Genomic DNA, 17,317 nt, shown 5'->3' on the forward strand with positions numbered 1-17,317 from the left:
CAAATCACCCTGTAGAGAGTTCAGTTACAAAGAAACCACCATGTAGACAGTTCAGCTGCAAAAAAATCAATCACTCTGTAGAGAGTTCAGCTAGAAGAAGTCACCTTGTAGAGAGTTCAGCTGCAAATAAATCACCCTGTAGAGAATTCAGCTACAAACAAATCACCCTGTAGAAAGATCAGCTAGAAGAAGTTACCTTGTAGAGAGTTCAACTGCAAACAAATCACCTGTAGAGAGTTCAGCTAGAAACAAGTCATCCTGTAGAGAGATCAGCTAGAAACAAGTCACCCTGTAGAGAGTTCAGCTAGAAGAAGTCACATTGTAGAGAGTTCAGCTACAAAGAAACTACCATGTAGAAAGTTCAGCTATGAACAGATCACCCTGTAGAGAGATCAGCTAGAAACAAGTCACCCTGTAGAGAGTTCAGCTAGAAGAAATTAACTTGTAGAGAGTTCAGCTACAAAGAAACCACCATGTAGAGAGTTCAGCTGCAAACAAATCACACAGTAGAAAGTTCAGCTATGAACAGATCACCCTGTTGAGAGTTCAGTTAGAAACAAGTCATCCTGTAGAGAGATCACCTAGAAGTATCACCTTATAGAGAGTTCAGCTACAAACAAATCACCTGTAGAGAGTTCAGCTACAAACAAATCACCCTGTAAAGAGATCAGCTATAGAAGAAATCACCTGTAGAGAGTTCAGCTACAAACAAATCACCCTGTAGAAAGATCAGCTATAGAAGAAATCACCTTGTAGAGAGTTCAGCTACAAACAAATCGCCCTGTAGAAAGATCAGCTAAAAGAAGTTACCTTGTAGGGATTTCAGCTACAAACAAATCACCCTGTAGAGAATTCAGCTACAAAGAAATCATCATGTAGAGAGTTCAGCTGCAAACAAATCACCCTGTAGAGAGTTCAGCTATAGAAGAAATCACCTGTAGAGAGTTCAGCTACAAACAAATCACCCTGTAGAAAGATCAGCTATAGAAGAAATCACCTTGTAGAGAGTTCAGCTACAAAGAAACCACCATGTAGAGAGTTCAGCTGCAAACACATCACTCTGTAGAGAATTCAGCTACAAACAAATCGCCCTGTAGAGAGACCAGCTAGAAACATGTCACCCTGTAGACAGATCAGCTAGAAGAAGTTAACTTGTAAAGAGTTCAGCTGCAAACAAATCACCCTGTAGAGAATTCAACTACAAACAGAGAGAGTTCAGCTAGAGTCAAGTAACCCTGTAGAGAGAATCCTGTAAAGAGTTCATCTACGTACAAGCAGATCACCCTGTAGAGAGTTCAGCTACATTTCAAGTCATCCAGTAGAGAGATCAGCTGCAAATTATCCTGTGGGAATTAATTGACATGTAATAAATATATGCATTATATATATAATTTGTACATTTACTGATAAAATCAGAATGAGTTAAAGTATTTATAAAATCTGCTTCATCTTTTTCTTTTTCCTGTGGTAAAGAAAAAAATATAGGTTAAAAAGCCCCAAAGCTGGCCATAGGCCGGCTTTGGGGTATACAAATACAAAAAGAAGTGAAATCTAATCAAAAACAGCCAAGCTGTAAAAAAAGGAGTGCGGCCCTTGAAAAGGCTATGGTGAGACAAAATTCACCTGAATTGTCGTTATTAAAATTTTTACCATTAACCTACCATCACAGCCATTTCTTGGCCGCCACCTTGGATTTCACATCTTTTTTCACCATAGCCTTTTCAAGGGCCGCACTCCTTTTTTTACAGCTTGGCTGTTTTTGATTAGATTAGAGTATCTTGATCTTATTTCGATAAAGTGTAAATAATCAGTCAAGAAATAGTAAAAATAATAACACTGCAAGGTTTTTGATATGAAATGCAGTAATAATGTGTAGTACGTTCATGTTGTACAGTATTTTTGGCGTGCGCATTGCACGTTTAAATTAAAATTCTTGAAAATTGTCCTATTATGCTGGCATAATGCTTGATGCTTTTACTAGCCTACTATGCTCACCAGCATAATTGGCACAAGCCTACAAGAGAAACTGCAGCTGGCTCTCCCCAACAACCTACAACTTGGCCTGTTTGTGCCCCTCCCTTGCCAGGTCCTGGATCCGCCCATTCATGCCCACATATGTTACAATTATGGTTGCTACAATCTACTAAGTTCTCTAAATCAATATCACTACTTCAATACTTGAATTTGAAGAAGAAAGTGAAACAGCCCCTACCTAATCCAAGTAGTACACTAAGTTTGAGAAGCCATCTTCCAGGATTTCAGCAAATTCTTGCATTACAAAACAGTTAGAAAGTAGTACTTTAAGCCCTCAAGGTGCACATACAATACTAGATCCTGCACAGAGGTTTGAAATCGGCAAGAAGAAATAAGTACAACCACTAAGCTACATATATGCTACTATGCTGATCAATACAGGGATGTCACCAACTGAAGGAACCACAGTGTGACGATGGAAAGACTTATACTGACAGAAAATGGCAGAACAAGTTAAAGAAGCAGCACATAGATCAGATAGTTATACAGAAGAATTAGATAGTGTAATTCATGAATTAGTTTGAAGAAAAGAGGCAAACCTTTACTGATTGGTGAGGACCTAGACCACCAAGTTAAAGAAATTGAGAAGAGAAGGGCTTGTCACTAATAGCAATGTCACTTTTGCAGTTGGTACTGGCATTGTAATGAACAGAGATACTTATCTGCTAGTTGAAAATGGTGGTCACATTGACTTGACCAAGTATTGGACAAATAATTTGTTCACTCAGATGAATTTTGTCAAGAGAAAAGCTAATGCAAAAACGGTTGCATGGGAGATTTTGACAAAGTATTTTTTTGCTGAAATTCTACAATAGTTGAGGGTATCTGCAGAACTAGTCATAAACTTGGATCAGAGTGTCAAAATTATGATCAAAATATCATGGATGATAGCAGAGGAAGGATCAAAGAGAGTTGGTATTGCTGGTAAATATTAGCTCAAGCAGTGTTTGCCTGTTCTATATCAAGAGATTTTCATCCCATTCAGATAGTTTATCAGGGTAAAACTACTAATGGTTACCAAAACTTAATTTTCCTCCTGACTGGGATATAACTTTTACTGCCAACCACTGGTGTAATGAATCAACAATGGAACAGTACGTATGTTGAGATAACAATTTTGCCTTTCCTTCATCAAAAAGATAGGAGTTGAAGCTTTCCCTAGCTGGTAACTCATAGTACTTCAGTGCACTAAAATACTCTGAATTTTAGACTCAAACAAGATAGACGAGGTTATTGTTCCTACTAATTGCATCAACTGCTTGCAGCTCTTTGATGTAAGCATCAACAACGCTGAAAAAGAATGTTTCAACAAAAAGTTTATTGGTGCATGGTATGCGAAGCAAGGTTGTTCCCAATTTCAGCAAAAAGTTAAGACACTGTATGTATTGCGCACCAAATGGATGTGTGATGTACATGACTAAAGCCAGACATCATCACACAAAATGGCTTAATAGTATCAGGTTTGCTAAAAATTAAGATGTTAAAATGTAACAGGATTGTTAGAACTGCAACATAATGCACTAATGATTGGGAACATCTTGTTAAGTGTTTTGAGAACAACAAGCTCATTCAATTTCCTTGCAAGCTGTAAGATTATGAATTTTATTTAGGTATAATAATGTACATTTCCCTTGTTGATTGCTGCTGAAACTTTTGCCTGCTTTGATTCAGACTAAACTGCAGAACATATAGCAGACACCACAGGAAATAATACATAATCTTTCAGTCCCATCTGCTTTAATGAATTATTACTTTGATTCTTGGGGAACTGGTAGCTGAGCATCTAAACAATCAGAAGATGATTGCTTCATATAGAGTCGTAAACAGAGAGTAGTATACATGTGTTTGACCTTTAAAGTTGTTGCTACAATCCAATAATGTCCACCACTGCAGTGAATTATATGCAGTTCATTGGTTATCTCATCATCTGTGAATACCTTCTCAAAATCTTTACATTGCAAAAGATTTGACTTTAATCCTTTCAACAGTGCCTTTTACTAAATTCTGTGTTAATTAATTAACCCCCTCACCACCAAATTTGTAGAGGCTCCAATCTACTGCTTCTAAACTGCTATAACTTACACACTATACCATATAAATCGATAAAACTATATATCAAATTACTCACTATAGAACAAAGAATTTGATTATGAAGTTGTGCTTACACAAGAGCAACCACAAATCCATTATATAACTTTAAAGTACGAAAATAGATCTAAGTGAAACCAAATGTGAAATTTCACTACTTTACTGGCTAGCACTGTTGTTATAATAATACAATAAACATCACTAACCTGTTTACAGTTGAAGCGATTATCTCTAAGTCGGGTTTCCAGCATTTGAGCAAGTGTGCATGTGCATAAAAGCACGAGGTCACTGTTTTGAGGTGTACAAAAGTAGCAATACGCCACTCCAACCTATATAATCTCTCTCCTTACTGTTTCTCTTTATTAGTAGTGCCATTATCACGTCGAGCAATCATCTACAATGCTTGTTATCGACGTTCCAAAAGTATGCAATTGCATCATCTAACCATGCAATAGTGCGCGAGAGACCGGTTATCCCTGTTCCCGTTCACGTAAGGGAGTGCTCACTGCAGGATAAGTGCAGGGGCTACTAAAATGCTCAACTGAAGTTACAGAGCATTTAGAATGTGATGTTATGGGTGTTTATAATTGAAACAGCCATATGGTGGTTGTGGCGGTGAGAGGATGGACAACGGGAAATTCATTGCCCATAATAATGTCCTTCGCTTCCTTACTAGATAACTTATATCTTTGGTTTGAGACATTGGTTAGTTTTCTGTGTCTATTTGGTACATACTTCATAATGATTATCTCATGTTAAACTTGTAATGATCTTTTGGATTATTCACCTGCTTTGGCTTTGTAGTCCAGTAGCAGAGGGGTATGACTACATCTAAACTTTGCAGAAGGATTTCAGTATAGGTGAGTTCAATGTCATACTCTTTACTTCTTTATTACTCTTTCCTGTTGTGTATGATTAGGCCTTGTTTTACTATCAGAAAGTCAAGATACATGGTACAGTACTGCTAGGCCCCCTTTTCACAAATCACGGGAGTATTGTCGGCTACCAATCTGAACTCAAATAAAAATTGAGCATATGGAAGAAAATGCACATGGACAATGGCCAAAACTAACTCCACTTTTTGCAGTGATAGCAACTGTACTTATCATAGGCACTTCCCACTTGCTTTTTTACATTGAAGAGCTTTGATTGCAGAATCCCAAATGGTACAGTAATTATGATAACCTCAAACTTTCAATTAAACAGCTAACAAATACTCTATCAGTCATTCTTGTAAAATGTAGTGTCAAGTGAAGAATCATGTTAGTGATGTGATGAGTAAGCATGTTGCTGAGCAACTGGCCACTGTATATATTTGATAGCTATATAGTTCATTGAGTAAATTGTGACCAGATCTGCAAAAATCCGACATAATGGTGCAAGCCCAAATTTTCAGTATAGGCTAATGATTGCAATAAGTAAAATATTTGCGTAAATAAAAAAAATCGTAAAATTTTTAAATGCTCTACCCTATAAAAGTTTCAACCAGCAATGAAAAGTAAGGTGCTTGTTATAACTAATAGCTAATGGACGTATACTGCAGAATAGGTAAACTTCTATTAACTATATAGGTAAACTTCTATTAACTAGGCTTTGTATATAAATGAATGGCTTCACTAATCTGAACAAGTTCACTTGCAGTATCACGATTAAACTGTTCAGAGGTCTCACAGTTAAAGAACTTTTAAGATCTCTTATTACATCTTTAACAAACAAACTGGTAAATTTTCAACTTCAAACCATGCAGGTCAACGTTACTGACTGGATAACCAATTGATCCAAATAGTAACCATGATCTGAACTGGATGTGAACCAAGTAGTTAATAAAATAAAGCTACCTACACTGTACTCACCGTTAGATGCAAATACCACAGTAATACTCTCCAGTATACTAAACCACATGCTAACATTAACATTAAGAAGGCACTACAAAGGTGCATGTGTCCCATGGTGGACCATCTAGTGCCACCCACGGAACTAGTGGGCCCACAGACCAAGGAGCATAGATGATTACTGGGCCTTTAGGTACCTAAAGGAGACGTCTAAGTTACCTACAACACATCAAAGAACAATTTCATTGTGTAAACATACCTGGAAACAGCAAGGGACTGACCCCTGCACCACTTTACCTCGTGATCGCTCTGACCAGCATGGGAATGACGTTGTTCATCGATGGTTCTTGCTTGGTGTTGCTGCTACAACCTGTTCTGTCCATCGCCGTCATCTACCACTATCTTTACTGTTATTTTCGCTGGACCTGATACTGTTTCCGCAGCCTGGCCCACTGCCGTGGTGTTCAGTGTTGTTGTAAAATGCCTCCTCATCAGTTTCCACCATTCACTGAGTGCTGGTGTACCAGGCGGGTCATGAGCTCCCACCCTAATTCGGTGCGTTATTAAGTTCTCTCGCATTGTGGTAGTATCATAGGCTAGCAGCGACTCTACACTCACAAACAGCCTTGCCATACTTACAAACAACTTTGCCTTGCTTTTAGACACTTTTCTACATGCCTTTTGTCCGACACATGTGCAACAATTATTCTCCAGTTAATGATGGCCCCATTTCTAGTTATTGCCACCTTTTTCCGTCCTTGATCACGAATATTGGTGATACCAACTGTGCTCGCTACACAAAAAGTAACTCACACCTACCCCACTACCTGATATCAGGTCAGTATCACACCATCAAAGAAAATACCTCATTGTAAACAGTCGCTAATTAACTTAGTTTAACTGGTTAAACTTCAGTCTAGGCAGAAAAGTCCATTTAATGACATGTTTTATGGAACTGCTAGTATCACTGCTGCAGGTTCTATTCCAGATAGTAACCTTCAGACATCAATGAACATTCTGCACATTTGTGATAACATTGGAAGGATGAGACATTGTGAACTTTATTAGCAAAGGTTCATTCAAGTACATCAATGTACTATCACAACTACAACCAGTATATTAACTTAATTAAGAATCAACTATTACAAATTGTTTCTGGACATTGGTTTTTAGGAGTAATGCTTGACAGTAAAATTTCCTTCTCCCCTCACATCAAATAACCATAGAAGAAACCTATACAATGCTCTCAATTCACCAAAGCCAGTTTTACAGTTCGTCCCATTCTAGAATACTGTTCTATAGTGTGGGATCCACATTTACCTAAAGACATTAATGAATTCGAAAAGGAATGGAGAAAAGCTGCAAGATGGACAATGTCGAATTATAACTGGTCAAGCTCTGTTACTTCTATGCTGGAATTACTACAATGGCACACTTTAACCACTTGTAGACACATATCAAGACTACACATGTTTACAAATCTAATAATTACCATCTTACAGCAGTACAGCTACCACCTTACTTCACCAGAACCTAACAATCTACCCATTACTACCACCCTCTACATTTCATTATACCTATTACCGATTGTGATTATTACAACATTATAGATTTTTCCCCAAGAAAAATATGAGTTCGAAATAATTTACCTAGTGATTTAATTGAAAGTAACACTCTGCCCCTGTTCAAATCCAAGCTACAAGCAATAATTAACTCGACACTTGATTGACAACTTTTTTTTTATAGCAAATATCACTGTAGATGTAATATGTATGATTGTGATGTATTCTTTTGGACTTGTCTCCTGGATGCATCAGACACTATCTGTCTGTCCAGTAAATTATAATAAATATTACGTAGAAATCAAACCACAATTATACAAACACAGCAACTTTTAAACAACAGTTACAAATTAACAAAAAATGTTACTACGTACATACATACAGTCACTACCACAAGCACTGTTACACTTACATTGTCAGTACTATCCATAGGAACAACAGTTTGGTTTATGATCCACTTGGCAACTTGAAAATGGTCATATTTTACTGCAATATGCAGAATGTTCTGCCCATCCTATAGACAGTAAAACATACATTGTATAATTATTCATAACATACTATATACAACTAATAGTGCGTTTACACTAGCACAAAACACGGCACGGCACGGAACAACATGGCACGGCTCTGCTAATGTAAACACTTGATAGACAGAGCTGTGCCGTGCCGTGCCAAGCTAAACTGGACCCACATGAGCATACGTGCTGGCACGACCCAGCACGGCACGGTCTAAAGATATACAGAAATTTACAATGAATTACAGAGAAGATTAGAAAATGGCGTGGAGTGACAAAGAAACGTTCAAACTTATCGAGATATGGGGCGATGCTACGATTCAAGAACAGCTAGAAGGCTGCAAAAAGAATCGCGAGGTGTATGAGAAAATTTCCAAGCTGATGTGTGAGGAGGGTTACGACAGAACATGGACCCAATGTTGCAATAAGATAAAGAAACTGAAAGTAGATTATAGGAAAGTGAGAGATAAGAACAAACAGACAGGAAATAAGCGACGAGATGGCAAATTTTATAAAGCAATGAACGAAATCATGGCTGATAAACCTACTACACAGCCACCTATGTTAATTGACACATCTACCGATGAACCAGTTGATGTTACAGCAGTCCTTGAAGAGGAAGACAGCAACTGTGGCTCACCCTTCACTGATAATAGTATTACTGAAGAGAGTCGTGTGGATGGTGGTGATACAAGCAGTCAGAAGGATGATTCGAGTACAACGTCGGCCACCAAAGAGCCTTCTAGAAGTGATGAAACGAAGCCCCTTGCAGGTTTGAAAAGAAAGCGAAGTACAAAACTTGATAAGGTAGAAAAGGCTATGGAGAAAGTATGTGATAGAATGACGAAAGGTCAAGCAGAGAGTGATAAGCTTTTCATTGACTTGGAGGAGAAACGCATGAAACTGGATTATGAGATGTTGAAAATGGAGCAACAGTGGAGAAAGGAAGAAGCAGAAAGAGCTGAGCGTCAAAGACGAGAAGAAAAGGAGTTCCAATTACGTGTGTTTCAGATGATGCACCCTCAGGGGAACACCACTTTCTATCCTAACCCCCAATACTACCCTAACATGGACCCTCCTACCTAGTAGCTATGAATGTTGGCAGAGTAAAACTATGTATTGAGTATATTGATTATTACTACAAGCTGTTGTTAACTTGTATTAATTGTTATAATAAGTAACTAATGTTTCCCTAACTGCTTTAGTGTCACTTTCAGGTCGTTCCACTGGACTAGTAGTTGATGGCTGCTCTAATAAATCAACTGTTGAATCATCCATCCATCCATCAGGAATTTCATCTCCAAATATTTCACAAATGTTGTGAAGAATACAACATGCTGTAACGACGTGTGGTACATTAGATACATTCATGTCATTACGCTTTGTTAATCTGCGCCATCTTGCTTTAAGCCGTCCAAATGCATTTTCTACAACTATCCGAGCCTTTGATAAATTGTAATTAAAAACTTTTTGTTGATTGGTTAGAGCAGTGTTGAATGCAAATGGTTTCATAAGAAAAGTTTTTAATGGGTAAGCTGAATCACCAATCAGAAATAAAGATATATTTTTGTCTTGTATTCGAATATAATTACAATCAAGGATTTTTTCACTTGTTAACTTTGAAAATATTCCTGAATTAGCAAAAACTCGTGCATCATGCACACTGCCTGGCCAGCCCACACACACATCACGGAACAGGTAGTTAGAATCAACAATTGCCTGAAGAACAACTGAGTACCACCCTTTTCTATTGTAGTAATCTGTGTGGTTGAGGGCAGGAGGTGTTATGGGTATATGACATCCATCAATGGATCCTACACATTGTATCATTCCCGTTTTAGACTTGAATTCTTCTGTAGCAGTTTTAAGGTCTTCACCACATGGAAATTTAATAAACTGTTTCTGTAATACTGAAATAATGGCTTTACAGGTATCATGTAGTATCACGCACACAGTGCAGCATGCAACTCCAAATAAATGTGCAATTGTTCTATACTCTGAACATGTTGCCAGACACCACAGAGTCATTGTTAACCGTTTATTAACAGGTATAGCATTACGAAGTTGAGTGTTTTCACGTTGGATGACTGGTCCCAGCTTTTGACATAAATAGTAAAATGTCTCCCGACTAATCCGAAAATTGTCCATCCAATCCACAGGAGTAAAGGTTCTTAAGACAATATAATCCCAGCAGTAGGATGACCTGTTTAATTAATTAACAAGCATTAAATGCTTAATATTTAACTGATTTGATCAAAAACATAGCTACAACATATTCTACGTAAACATTACTATTGTACATGTATAGGCTACCTCTCATAAGTCCACTGCACCTTTGGGCGAGGTACTGTGGCTGCTAAAAGTCCCACAGCAACCGACATGAGAAGCAAATTCCTCCTTCGTGAAGTATTACGCTTGAAAATCGCCATTCTCCTTCGCTGTAAAGCAGTTCTCTTCTTAATGACTGAAAGTAGTTGTGACTTGACACGATGTTGCTCCCGGTTGCCAAAAATTAACCGTAGTTCACCAGTATAATCCATCATCCACTATCGCTCCTTGGAGATCTGTAAAGTCATGTGAGGTCACGTGGTCTTTAATTCGCGTGCCGGCACACTTTTCGTTTGATAGTGTAAATGCTACTAGTTCTCGTGCTAGTGCCATGCCGTGCCGTGCCACGCCGTGCTAGAAGTCTAGTGTAAACGCACTATAATACTGTATATACACAGTAGCTATCTATACAGTAGTTACATATATACTATGCCTATTATAAAAGGCTCACACTACAGATACAGTGGACAGTAGATTATCCAAATGCCAAAACGACCATTTTATCGTCAACATGTGCATACTCTATTAAAGTGATTGACAAAGTTTTGTATACTATAATATTTGTGACCAAATCTGACACAATTGTGCAAGTCTAAATTTATAATATAAAATAGCTAGTTTATTCATTGGCAGCGTGTTTGTCATGTACGAGCGCTAGGTGCCATTATTGATCTAAATCACTCCAGCCATTGTACTGCTTCGGATCATTTAGATGGGTGTAGCTGAAGTGTCTGATATTGATTGTTGAGTGGTGCAGCACTATAATAGCCTTGGTTAGCTTAATTTATTGGTAAATGTGCGGGTGGTATACAGATACCAATACAGCCCAGCATTTGTACTGCTTCCCCATTCATTCAGACGAGTGCACTGTTGTGTGTTTATTCATTCCAGAATGATTTACCTCCTTGTCAGTCCTTGATATATTAGCCTTGTATTGTGACTTCCTGTGTGGGTTTGGTGTTTGGTTTTGTTTGAAGTCAATGAACTACTTAGTGGTCAGACTGTGTGGCCAAAAGGAGGTACATAGTCATGTTACAATCAGTTGTAAACTGGTTTACAACTGATTTGTAACACTGGTGATAGCCTTTGACATACCCACGCACCATACCACAAATTTAGTTGAAGTTTAACCATAGCAGCAGTAAAAAGTATCGCAGTTTGACATCGTACTACAACATTTAGTACAAAGTAGTGGAATGGAACTACAATCATGCTACGCCACGTACATTTTAGATGGGTAGGTAGCTGATCATTGTATGCTCAGTGCTAGCTAGCTATGTAGTTATTTTATTCTTGCTATGCTGTATTGTTTCTCTCTACACAGGTGTTTGGTGATTTTCACATGGAATTATCTCTGTCTATGCAGGACATCAGAAACTATAAGATGCTATTCTATGAGCTACTATCCACACTTTCAGAGTATGTATAAACTAATGTGTGTGTGTTATGTGTTTGTTCTAATAGCTACACAGGTGTCTTTGACCTGAAATCCCCCCGGAAATCCCTGATGTACACCTCGTCCTCAAGCAACCACTGTTTTTGCTGATAACACACGTTTATAAACTTTTGTTTGTGCCTACCTATCTTTACAAGTGCACAAATATTGGAATTTTCAACTAGAGTAGGGACCATAGCAGATCAATAAAAAGTACTGAAACAAGCGCTGTCAGATCTTTTTTTCCCCAAGAACAATACGAGTCTGAAATGATTTACCTAATGATTTAATTGAAAGTAACATTCTACCCCTGTTCAAATCCAAGCTAGAAGCAATGATTAACTCGACTCTTTGATTGAAAACTTTTTATAGCAAATATCACTGTAGAAGTAAGTAATATGTATGGTTGTAATGTATTCTTTTGGACTGGTCCCTTGAACGCATCAGACACTATCTGTCTGTCCAGTGTCCAGTAAAATTATAATAAATAAATAAAATAAATAATAGTACATTACGTAGAAATCAAACCACAATTATACAGGCACAGCAACTTTTAAACAGCAGTTACAAATTAACAAAAATTGTTACTACATACACACGTACATACATACAGTTCTACCACAAACACTGTTACACTCACATTATCAGTATTATCCACTGGAACAACATTTTGTTTTATAATCCACTTGGCAACTTCAAAACTGTTGTATTCTACTGCAATATGTAGTATGTTCTGCCCACTCTATAGATAGCAAAACATGTATTGTATAATTATTCATACCATACTGTATACAACTAATACCGTATATACATAGTAGCTATCTATACAATAGTTACACATGTACTATGCCTATTATAAAAGGCTCACACTACAGATACAGTGGACAGTAGATTATCCAAATGCCAAAACGACCGTTTTATTAGACTATTTTGTCAACAGGCGCATACTCTATTAAAGTGATTGACAAAGTTTTGTATACTATAATATTTGTGACCAAATCTGACACATTTGTGCAAGTCTAAATTTACAGTATAAAAATAGCTAGTTTATTCATTGGTAGCGTGTTTGTCATGTACGAGCACTAGGTGCCATTATTGATGCCAATCACTCCAGTCATTGTACTGCTTGTCTGCTTCGGATCATTTAGATGGGTGTAGCTGAAGTGTCTGATATTGATTGTTGAGTGGTGCAGCACTATAATAGCCTTGGTTAGCTTAATTTATTGGTAAATGTGCGGGTGGTATACAGATACCAATACAGACCAGCATTTGTACTGCTTCCCCATTCATTCAGACGAGTGCACTGTTGCGTGTTTATTCATTCCAGAATGATTTACCTACTTTTCAGTCCTTGATATATTAGCCTTGTATTGTGACTTCCTGTGTGGGTTTGGTGTTTGGTTTTGTTTGAAGTCAATGAACTACTTAGTGGTCAGACTGTGTGGCCAAAAGGAGGTACATAGTCATGTTACAATCAGTTGTAAACTGGTTTACAACTGATTCGTAACACTGGTGATAGCCTTTGACATACCCACGCACCATACCACAAATGTAGTTGAAGTTTAACCATAGCAGTAATAAAAAGTATCGTAGTTTGACATCGTACTACAACATTTAGTACAAAGTAGTGGAATGGAAACTACGATCATGCTACGCCACGTACATTTTAGATGGGTAGGAAGCTGATCATTGTATGCTCAGTGCTAACTAGCTATGCAGTTATTTTATTCTTGCTATGCTGTATTGTTTCTCTCTACACAGGTGTTTGGTGATTTTCACATGGAACTATCTCTGTCTATACAGGACATCAGAAACTATAAGATGTTATTCTATGAACTACTATCCACACTTTCAGAGTATGTATAAACTAATGTGTGTGTGTTATGTGTTTGTCCAAATAGCTACACAGGTGTCTTTGAGCTGAGATCCCCCGGAAATCCCTGATGTACACCTCATCCTCAAGCAACCACTATTTTTGCTGATAACATACGTTTATAAACTTTTGTTTGTGCCTACCTATCTTTACAAGTACACAAAAAATTGGAATTTTCAACTAGAGTAGGGACCATAGCAAATCAATAAAAAGTACTGAAACAAGCGCTGGAGTAGTTCATGGTATTACATCACAGTAAAACAATAAAATAGGTCCTTATACCAAGAGTATACAATAGTAACCAAGAGTGTTAATGGCATATTACCCTGTGATTAATGATTACATAGAGTTACACAAATATTTCAGTAACTGTTCATTTACTGTGTGCTATTGTTAATGGTTGCTGTATTTGGTCACTAAACTACAGTAAGTAAAAACATGATAGCGTTAAAGTAAAATGGCTAATGATAGAGTTCTGGTATTGCCTAGCTTATTCCCAAAAGTGTGGCACACGTTTGTTTCACTTCTTTCAAGAGCGAGATGAAGTTATCTTGGGTCCTTACTACATTTTCCTTGTACAACAACCATTGTATATAACTGGTGAAAACAGATGCATTGTCACATACTCATTTAAAATTACGATTTCATGTACAGTTAAATGAACAGTAATTATTACTGATATCTATGTTATTCTATCCAGACATTAATCACGAAGTAATAACCTGTTCGATAGTCATGGTTCCATTATACTTTATGGGCTATCAACTCTTGGTATAGCTCCAGGTGTAGACGTTGTTTCATTTCTATGATGCCTGCAAATATTGTAATGTGTGTAAGGTCACAGTGCTCTTTGTGGTCAAACTAAAAGATTAACATGGGCATTCTGTTAGCTGCTACTGTGTTCCCAGAAAATTTTGGCATAATCACATTACATAATGCCCATGCTAATGTAATGGAGATTTAGTGCTTGCAGCATTATTTAATGCCTACACGACGGTAGAGGAAATTTAGTGCTTTTGACATATTTTATTGTCTATATAATGTAGTCTAGGTAGAAAAGTCCATTTAATGACATGTTTTACGGAAATGCTAGTATCACTGCTGCAGGTTTTATTCCAGATAGTAATCTTCAGACATCAAAGAACATTCTGCACATTTGTGATAACATTGGAAGGATGAGACATTGTGAACTTTATTAGCAAAGGTTCATTCCAGTACATCAATGTACCATCACAATTACAACCAGCATATTAACTTAATTAAGAATCAACTATTACAAACCATTTCTGGACATTTGTTTCTAGGAGTAACGCTTGACAGTAAAATTTCCTTCTCTCCTCACATCAAATAACCATAGAAGAAACCTATACAAATGCTCTCTATCTACCAAAGCCAGTTCTACGGTTCGTCCTATTCTATAGAATACTGATCTACAGTGTGGGATCCACATTTACCTAAAGACATTAATGAATTCGAAAAGGAACAGAGAAAAGCTGTAAGATGGACAATATCTAATTATAACTGGTCAAGCTCTGTTACTTCTATGCTGGAATTACTACAATGGCACACTTTAACTACTTGTAGACACATATAAAGACTACACATGTTTACAAATCTAATAATTACCATCTTATAGCAGTACAGCTACCAGCTTACTTCACCAGAACCCAACAATCTACCCATTAGTACCACCCTCTACATTTCATTATACCTTTTACCAATTGTGATTATTATACTTTTGTAGTTAGGCGTAGAACTAAGCCATAGTATGAAGCATATTACTGTGTAGTATGGTTACTCCCATACTGTAGTATAATTGTGAAAATTGCTAGTTTTCAAGTGTGTGAGCATCAGTGTTGGGCAAGTTACTTTTTAAAAGTAACTAGTTACATATTACATATTACTTGCAACTGAACTATTTAGTTACAGTTACATATTACCCATAAAATAAAGTAACTGTAATAACATTACATATTATATTACTTTGTGTCCACAGCCTTAAGCTGTCACATGTGAAACTACCACCTTATCATGTGACATGATTGCGTTGTTGGGAAATGTGCAAATGTTGGTTATAAGTAAGAAACTGGTGAATAAGCTTCATTCAGTAGGCTTCATTCAGTAGGCTTCATTACTTCGTTGTGGCTAGACGTTACTCAGTGGATTACTAACGAGATTAGTAACTTCATTACTTGTAGTAATAATATTATGTAATATTAGATTCGTTACAGTAACTATATTACTTAGGTAACGCGTTACACTTGTAAGTAAAGTAACTTGAGTTATATTACCTATTTTTATAGTGTATTTCGTTACATTACTTTGTTACCACAAAAGTAATAATATTATGTAATGCGATACATAAGTAGCGCGTTACTCCCAACACTGGTGAGCATCTTCATAAATGCCTGATTCTCAATAAAGCAATATGTGTAGATTCTCTGATAGCAATAAATAGTTTGAGTTTGGCCACTTTTCCTTTGTTCCTAGTGTTGCCGTATACAGGAAAGGCGGCCAAACTCAAACTATTTATTGCTATCAGAGAATCTATATACCGTATATGACCGTATTAAAGCCGGGCTCAAATACACGCAGGGGCTCAAATATACGCCGGGTACAGCTAGGAGGTTATAATAATAAACGCCGGGGCTCATTTAAACGCTGGGGTGCTAATGACATGCACTGAAATAAACGCCGGGGTACTAATCTGTTTGCATTTTATGACATGTGCTTCAACACGTGTCAGCTTCTAACTATTTTGCAGTAATGTCTCGTCGCCAGTCTTATGATGTATTATTTAAGTTGAAAGCGATTGAATCTGCTGAGAAAAAGTCTAAAGAGGCAGCAGCCAGAGAGTTTCGAGTCGATGCCAAATGAGTGAGGGAATGGTGTCAACAAAAAGAACAACTCTTAGCATTAAGAAAGAAAGGAAAATCTAAGAGAAGACGATTGAATGGTGCTGGGCGTAAGGCTAGAGACCAAGAGATGGAAGAGGAATTGTTTGAGTGGATATGTGAATTGCGCAGCCGTCATGTTCGTGTGACTCGACACATAATCCGTCATCAAGCAAAGGCTATATCTACAGATGCACTTTTCAAGGCAAGTGCTGGCTGGTTACGAAGGTTTATGAATCGAAAGGGTCTATCCCTTCGAAGAAGGACGACACTGTGCCAAACAGTGCCTGCAGATTGTATTCCCAAGTTGGTGGACTACATAATTCATGTCCGTTCACTAGTCACACCACAAGTACCAAGATGGCAATGTTTTTGCAATGGATGAAACAGCGTGTTGGATGGACATGCCATCAGAAACAACTGTAACGTTTACTGGTGCACGCTCTGTTCCACTGAAAACCACTGGGCATGAGAAAGATCGCTTTACAGTTATACTCACTGCCAAAGCTGATGGGACCAAGTTAAAGCCTTTTGTTGTTTTCAAGGGTTAAGGCACACGACTGATGAAATCTCTTGAAAAAATTCCTGGAATAGTTATTCGTTTTAGCAAAAATGGTTGGATGAACGATGCCCTAACTATTGAGTACCTCAATAGCCTCATTGGAGCATTTTCATTTCACAAGAGACTTCTCGTTTGGGATGCTTACAAGTGTCATACTAGTGAAACTGTTCGAGCACACACAAGATCTCTTCGTC

At 37.5% G+C, this 17,317-nt stretch overlaps 3 protein-coding genes across 3 annotated transcripts in view; 1 reads left to right on the forward strand and 2 right to left on the reverse strand.

Moving 5' to 3' along the window:
* The window catches only part of LOC136256185 (uncharacterized), a 163,240-nt gene that overhangs the window by 20,654 nt on the left and 125,269 nt on the right, over positions 1 to 17,317 (reverse strand). The window contains exons 5-6 of the mRNA XM_066049136.1: positions 12,435 to 12,536; positions 7,929 to 8,030 (exon numbers count right to left, since the gene is read on the reverse strand). Coding sequence (XP_065905208.1) covers positions 7,929 to 7,946 — 18 coding nt within the window. The 5' untranslated portion in view covers positions 7,947 to 8,030; positions 12,435 to 12,536. The remainder of the gene's footprint in view (positions 1 to 7,928; positions 8,031 to 12,434; positions 12,537 to 17,317) is intronic.
* Positions 8,293 to 9,117, forward strand: LOC136257289 (uncharacterized). Its single transcript, XM_066050438.1, has one exon. The coding sequence runs from the start codon at positions 8,293 to 8,295 to the stop codon at positions 9,115 to 9,117; it is 825 nt and encodes a 274-aa protein (XP_065906510.1).
* On the reverse strand, positions 9,193 to 10,571 carry LOC136257348 (uncharacterized). The gene is made up of 2 exons (XM_066050551.1): positions 10,345 to 10,571; positions 9,193 to 10,234 (listed from the first exon to the last, which is right to left on the reverse strand). Exons 1-2 carry the CDS (start codon positions 10,569 to 10,571, stop codon positions 9,193 to 9,195), a joined length of 1,269 nt encoding a protein of 422 aa, XP_065906623.1.

The sequence above is a fragment of the Dysidea avara genome, chromosome 1 (assembly GCF_963678975.1).
Source record: "Dysidea avara chromosome 1, odDysAvar1.4, whole genome shotgun sequence".
In the NCBI taxonomy this organism is placed as follows: domain Eukaryota; kingdom Metazoa; phylum Porifera; class Demospongiae; order Dictyoceratida; family Dysideidae; genus Dysidea; species Dysidea avara.